Below are 7815 nucleotides of genomic sequence, written 5' to 3'. Positions count from 1 at the left end.
TGCACACAGAGAAAGGGGTCCCCCAACACATGCACACAGAGAAAGGAATCCCCCAACACAAGCACACAAAGGAGGGGGTCCTTCAAAACATGCACACAGAGAAGGGGGTCCCCAACACATGCACACAGAGAAGGGATCCCCAACATATGCACACAGAGAAGGAGGTCCCCCAACACAATCATACAGAGAAGGGGTCCCCAACATATACATATAGAGAATGGGGTCCCCCAACAGTGGGCACACAGAGAAAGAGCACTTGCGTATTTGGTATAAGACTGTGACATGCCTTTCCATTTTAGATGAGACTTGGGCCCCTGTGTTATGCTCATTACAGTTCCCTGGATGTCCAGTGTGTCACTTAATGGGAATATGATGGGTACCTGCTATGGATGGTTAGCCTGATGCTGTGTGCATCTTCCTTCAGAGTGGAGATAGCCTTCAGAGACACCCAGTGACACCGGGTCAGTGGTTAGAGAGGTACCTGTAGAACTGCACCGTGTCCTCAGTTCTGCTTTACAGACCCATCTAGAGATGATGCTGGGTTACTTAGCTAGCTAGAAAATGGTTCCGCCATGAATCTATTTCTATGTGACCAAGTCTTTCTTGTTAATACATATTGCTTTTCAAACAGAGCAGAGGGAGAGAAAGAGTACCATCTATTTATGTACACTGTGTTTCGATAGGCTGATAAATCCAGTTTTCCTCTCAATTATTAGATTTGCTTTCTAAGGGTAGAAAGCACAATACAAAATACAAAATAAAAAGCTTTTTTTTTTAGCTAGTTCATTTGAAACTTGGAGTGCAATGACAGATGCTTTATAAATAGTACATTAATAGATAATATGTTGTGTCTTTTCATTTTGTTTTGAGATGGTCTGTAGTCCAGACTGGCCTGCAACTAACGATGCAGCCCAGACCGATCACCATCTTGCCTCTGCTCAGCCTCCAGAGTGCAGGGATTACAGACACACACCACTATTACCAGCATTATTTTGTCCTGTTTTTTTTCTTTTTTATGACATTTATTTATTTACTTATTTACCCATTTATTTATTTGTCTGGCTATGTGAGTGTGCCACATTGTTCTAGTTTGGTCTTCTATTGCTGTGATAAGACACTGACAAAAACAATTTAGAAGGAGAGGTCTTGCTTGGCTTAAGATTGCAGTCCATCATCAAGGGAAATCAAGGCAGGAACTTGACAGATTCTGTGGTAGAGATATGGAGGGTGCTGCTGACTGGCTGATCCTCCGTGGCTTGCTCGGTCTGCTTTCCTGCCCAGGGTGGAACCATCCACAGTGAGTTCCTTTCTATACCAAACATTAGTAATAAAAAAAAAAAAATGCCAACCTTCCAGTGTGATGGAAGCAAACATTCGTTTGCAGTTCCCTGTTCCCAGAGTCACACCTACCAAAACTAGCGTACATGGAGTGTGTATGGAGATCAGATGGAGACTCTTTGGGTCCATTCCATCATTCCACTGTATAGATCTGGGCCGTCAGGCTTGGCAATTAACACCTTTACCTGGTGACCCATGTCACTGGGTCTGCTTCACCTTCTTTAAAAAGTGACATTGTCTACAGTGTTCCTGAAAATGAGTCGTCTCTGGGAATCTCATGTTTTATCTTTCTCTTTGTAGCACTGTTGATGAATACTCACCACAGAAGAAGGTAAGCAAAGGCTTTTATATCTGTGGGGGAAGGGGATGGGATGTGGCTCACACAGCTTGCCCTGTCCTACTTGACATTTCCATATAATTAAAGTGAATACTCCCCCAAGTCTTAACAGGGTGAGCTGGGAAATCCAGAAATGCAGCTGGCCTGCACTTTCCTGCCTTACTGTGTTTCAGGCCTATTTGCATATGGACCCTTGAGTTCTTGACAATATATATGATTTTTTTTTGGTGTATTTTAAAGTCTCAGAACTTCCCTGCTGTTTCCAAATTGATATATTTTTTTTAATCTTAAACTACTCATGGCCCTCCCTCTGAATCCAAGTAAGAATCTTAAGTGAAGGATTTTCATTATTCCAAGAGTAAGGAAGTCTTCTGAAGAGTTTCACACTTTCAGCATGAGAGAGAGATGGTAGCCAGTGTGTTGTATTTTCGCCAAACTTTATGAGAAGAACACAGGAGAGGATATTGGTCAGTGTTTGCAGAATGTGAGTAACCATAGTAACCAATGCTAGAAGTGTGAAATGACCTCACAGAGTTCTTCAAACTGGAAAAGGCAGGAACTGAGGTTGCTGTAACGGTGTCTCGGAGCCTGTGTTGGGATGGAGAAAGTGTCTTCCTAAAGAATCATGGGTGTTTCTGGAGTCTCCTCTAGCAACGGGCTCTGAGTAGACCGAGGGACTTTGTGCCTGCTACTGGCCTTAGCCAAGCTCCACACTAAGGCTCACAATCCCGACACGTATATTTGTTGATTGAAGCATCTCCATCTTTATTTCTCAAAGATTGGATGGGTAGATTTCATATGTAAGAAAAGAAAAATTGGCTAGCTCTTTTGGAACATGTTATAAACAGGTGTGACTTTCCAGGTGGTCAGAATCCATTTGTTCATTGTTCCTTTTCACAGAATAAAGCCCTTTTCCACCAATTCAGTCTTAAGGAGAACTGGCTCCAGCATAGAGGAACTGTGGCCGAAACAGAGGAAAGTGAGTAGTAGCCTTGTACAAGAGTCGCCGCCTCCTACAGGATCACATCCTGCCTGCAACTGTCACTTCTAGCAATTGTTTCTCTTTGACTAGAATGCTAATACCAAATAGCATGGCTTCTCTTCCTTGGTTTAGCTGTTAGGTTTTATATACATACATACATACATACATACATACATACATACATACATACATGTGTGTGTATACACATATTTATTTATGTGTATCCCATGTATATATAAATATATATGTGTGTATATGTGTGTAGATGTATATATATGTATACACACATACATATATACATATATATACATACACACATATATATTCATATGTAATATATCTTACATATATAAATATATTTGTGTATATATATGTATACACACACACATACATATATATATATATAAACAGCTAAACCAAGGAAGAAAAGCCATATATACATAAGTTATATTATATATAAATAAAATATATATGTATGTGCATATTACATTTATATATAATGCAGTGTTTTTTCAAAGACCAGGGATATTCTTAATTTGGGAAGCAAGAACAGGGATATGTGCACAGAGCCCTCTTGAGTTCTTCAGTGGAGGTACAAAAGATGCTGCAAAACTAGCTTTTTCTGCCTTAAACCTTCACTCTGGTCCAGGATTGACCTGAAGGGCCACAAAAGCCAGTGTGCAGAGCTTTGGCTGAGTCAGTCTGTGACTTAGAAAAGACACAGGAAAAGAAGAGGATGGGTGTGGGAGAAGTTCAAGTCCGGCTCCTCAGCCTGACACTTACCCAGATTGTATGTGACATTGTCAGTGCTTAGGACTCATAACAGCCCATGGAGGCCGGGCATTCACCAAGCATGAGGGGAAAGTCCTCATTAGCAGCATGCATGTGCTAGTGTACTTTGTTCCTGCAAAGTGAGTGGCAGCAGAGGTCCCTTGTCTGGGCAAAGGCTGTGGGAACAACAGGAGGAGATAGGGAAGAGAAATGCTCTTGAGGGGCTTCCCACACACCTTTCTCCCCACACTAAACCTCAACATGTCAAGGTTTACTCTCTGTTCAGCTTTTTGAACAGTTTCAAAATGAAACGTCTTAGTTTATCCTGTCCTGTGACATTTTGTCTGATGTCTCTGGCAGAAAGATTTCTGTTGTCTCGTGTTAATAGTCGTCTGCCCCAAATGAAAGAGCAAATACAATTACCTTACCTCCTAATTCGTTAATCGCTGACCTTCCTTGTCTATTTCTCTTATAATTTAATTGTGGAGTTTGCTAGGCTGAGCTTCATAGAGGCTCAGTATTGCAAGGCCCTCGGGCCTCTTCTGGTTCATCAGTTTATTAAGCAAGGATAAACTCAACCTCTATTTAGTAGTTTATAGACTGGATCTTTGTTCAGAATCTCCACTTTGAACAACCTAACCAAAGCAAAGACTGTCAAATGCCTGGTGCAGGGAATGTGTTTGTTTGAGCTTCTATGGCAGCAGCCTACCCTCTGGCTTTGCTGCCTTTGCATTTCTGGAAAATTATCCCTAGATTTAGTTCAGTGATGCTATTTAAATAGCATATAAAATTCTCTGAAAGCTATAACCCCCTGCTTATCTTTGAGGAACTATAGAGCAGACTGTCTAAGTATATCATTGCCGTTTTGTCTAGAGAACCTAGCATTTATATGCTAAGAGAAGCTGTTGTAATCAGTAGCAGGCCACAGTGATGTTCGTAGCTATTAAAACTATCTCTGCTTTGCAAATTGTGAAGAAAATCTTTTTCCAGGACTCTTTCATCCGGACATTGATAATACCCTACTAATCATTAATAGCACTGCAAACAAAAATAACTTTTTAAAGGCTAGAAATATGACTTCCATTTAAAAATTCATTAGCACTTTGATATGGATCAGGGCTGGAAGCTCATTCTTAAATGACTAAGAAAGTTGCACACAAGCATCAAGGCAAATGACATAGTTTTCAGGTAAACTTATAAGAATTCTAATAGCCGGTGTGTAGTTCTTGAATGGGCCATTGAGACTGTCCTGAAATGGAGTGTAAAATAAAAGTTTATGTGTTAGATATTTTAATATACTGCTCTGGGAGTCCCCAACAACTCTTAAAGGAAGGATTCAAAAGTACAGTCTGTGGAGCATGGTCTCCAGTGTCTTCTAACAGACATATCACATGATGGTGTGAGCAAGGGATCCCATGCATTATGGGAAGCCAGTCAGCTGCTCCTGCGTGGTTACTGGCCTCCTGTATTTGCAGGCATATGCTGGCAGACTGGCCTCTCATATATTCATCTCAAATGCATCTACCTGCTCATGCTTTAAACTTAAAACTACAGCAAGGTAGATACCTTGCTTCAGGTCTGCCTCTTGTGGTCACAATTGTCTGGTTACGACCTGTTCTTTTATCCTCTGCAGTTTTTTGCCACGTGTATATAACGGAACATTCATACATCAGTGTGAAGGCAAAAGTTTCTAGTACAGCCCAGGAGATCCTGAAGGTCGTGGCCGAAAAGCTACAGCGGGCTGAAGAGGATCTGGCTCTGGTGGCCATTACGTTCTCTGGAGGTAAATTATTTTCTGTCCTTGAATAATAATCTTTCACTGGATCTCCACCAGAAGGAAGCTGATGTCTTGTAGAGTAGGCATGCTGCCTCTCCTTTTTCTGCGGCAGCTGGATGACCACAGTAACAATATGAGGTGCCTACCAGAAGTGTTTCCATGACAACAGTGGGGTACTGCTGGATACTGAATTTCCTCCCTCAGAATTGAGTAGGAAGACATGCCAGTATTTTGAAATGTATTAAAGAGCTTTTTGCACTTTTTAATGTTAGATAAGCCTTCCATTTTCGTATTTAAATTAACTTCAGAAATTGTTAAAGGATTAAATTACTGTGGGGCTGGGGGGGTGGCCTTGAACCAGTCATCTTGCTGGCTAAGAATTTAATACTTAGTATCTGTTGGAAGACAGGAAACTGCACAATAAGCCATAGTTCACAAGGCAGTGTGTTCTCAGGTGCTTATGGCGGGTGGGACCTTATAACAGCTGCTCCTGTTAGGCCCTGTTTGTCCTCTGAGAAACTTTATTGTGTGTTTTGAATAAGACCACACAGATTAGGCACTGATGCTATTGATCTGTGCGGCCTGAACAAACCTCTGTGTTTCACTGTAACCTGTCAGATCACAATGTCACTGGCTTCCTTCTGGTTTACAATCTTTATCTGATGTCTCACTAACCCCGAGGAAAATATGAAAAAAGTGACTTGGGTGTGAGCAGTTAAAAATGGAAGTACTATCCTGACCCGTTCAGTAGGACTGAACATTATGGTCACTGCACTTGTTTTCTGTTGGTACAGTTCAAAAAGAAAGAAAGAGAGAGAAAAAGAAAGGGAGAGAGGGAGGGAGGGAGGGAGAGAGAGAGAGAGGGAGGGAGAGAGAGAGAGAGAGAGAGAGAGAGAGAGAGAGAGAGAGAGAGAGGGTTTTATTATCTTTCTTAGAAAAACAAACAAAGAGAAAACGCAAAAATATTCACAAAAGGAGATGATACTGGCCCTAACATGTACTTATCAATGTTACGGATATTGTCATAAAAAGATATCTTTGAAAAATCAGAGGAGAGACTTAATTTTTTTAAATCTAAGATTTGAAGACTGTTTCTAGGATAGGATATTAAACATGATTCAAACCCATGCATGGTATTAGATACTTTTTATATTTATTCCATTGAGTCAATTTTTGTGATTAGTGGTTATCAGAGCAAACAAATCATGTAGATAGCACAAGTACTTGGAGAAACATTGTGTGTTTTCTTACCAAAATATTGGAAAGATTTATTTCAATACCCTTTAGATTTCATAAAGTGCAGTGTATATAATGTCTACTGAAAGACTGTAAAACATTGAAATTTCTTTCAAGCAAAATGTAAAAAATATATTGAGCCTGTAAACTGCTCTGTGACTAGAAAAAGAAAAATGGAAGTACCATGTTAACTAGTATCAACCTTTGGGGTGGGGGTGGAGAAAGCAGATACAAAGTATTACCATTTACTATTAGTAACTGTTCTACAGGGAGAGATGGACTCAGAATACATGCCAGCTTAAAGCATTACCTGGCAGAGCATTGCTGTCATATATTACCATTTTGCTCATGGGCAGGTCAGATAGTCTTGGCAAGTCAATGCAAGTTACACATCCAGAAAAGAAAAAAAAAAGCCACTCTCCCTAAGCCTAATAAAGCCCTAGAACTCTTATTGTGCAACCTAACAAAACAACTTCCTGGATTGAATGGATTGAAGGTGTAGCTTATTCATAAAATGTATAGCTTGCCTGTATGAGGCTCTGGGTCAAGTCTCCAGAAAGAGTTCTAACCCCAAATTACCTATGGTAAATAAAAAGCAAAAATTGCAAAGCATGTGGACCCCATGAACGAACATTAATAAGAAAGTACATTTGGGTTTTGTTAAGAACAGAGAAGGGAGTTAGAGAAATGGCTCAACAGTTAAGCGCACTTGCTGCTTTTGCTCGGGACTCAGGTTCGGTTCCTAGCTTACAACCATCTAGAACTCCGGGTACAGGGACTCTGACACCCTCTTCTGGCCTCCTTGGGTACTGCACTCACAGGGCACACCAACATGCATGCAGACATATATTCATACACATTAAATAAATAAAAATAAACAAAATTTTAAGAAACAGAGATAGCTTACTAAGAAAGGAAACACACCCTCAAGAATGGGAACAGCTAGTGAACTGAAGGAAGAAATTGTAAAATAGAAGAATTATGTTTATCCCTGTCTAGCTTCAATTGAGTGAGACTCAAACCATGATTTACTTATTAGGCTTTGCTCAATTACAGGGGGATTACCCTTATTCTAATTCTCTATTAGCTACTTCCCCAACTGTGCTCCCCAGATACTTGCTGTTTGAGTCTTCCTGGGTTATTTCTGCTCCAGCAGTCTGGTGTTCTGGGGAGGCATCTCACTCTGGCATGTGTTGCTGGTCCATCATGACTAATGGAGACCTCCTGTTCTCTCTGTCTTCTCATCCTCTGAGCACTCTATCTGTCTATCTATCTATCTATCTATCTATCTATCTATCTATCTATCTATCTATCTCTACCTCTCTCTCTCTCTCTCCCTCCTTTCTCCTTCTTCTTCTCCTTGTGGTTTCTACC

The 7815-nt window shown here is 40.6% G+C and overlaps 1 protein-coding gene across 1 annotated transcript in view; it reads left to right on the top strand.

The window, feature by feature from the left end:
* The window catches only part of Rapgef5 (Rap guanine nucleotide exchange factor 5), a 161512-nt gene that overhangs the window by 116790 nt on the left and 36907 nt on the right, over positions 1-7815 (top strand). Inside the window, exons 10-12 of the mRNA XM_028773200.1 lie at positions 1639-1669; positions 2576-2654; positions 5062-5211. Of these exons, the coding sequence (XP_028629033.1) occupies positions 1639-1669; positions 2576-2654; positions 5062-5211 (260 nt within the window). The remainder of the gene's footprint in view (positions 1-1638; positions 1670-2575; positions 2655-5061; positions 5212-7815) is intronic.

The sequence above is a fragment of the Grammomys surdaster genome, unplaced genomic scaffold, assembly GCF_004785775.1.
Source record: "Grammomys surdaster isolate TR1022 unplaced genomic scaffold, NIH_TR_1.0 223, whole genome shotgun sequence".
In the NCBI taxonomy this organism is placed as follows: Eukaryota; Metazoa; Chordata; class Mammalia; order Rodentia; family Muridae; genus Grammomys; species Grammomys surdaster.
Note: the sequence above shows the minus strand (reverse complement) of the source record. Positions and strands in the feature narration are given on the sequence as shown.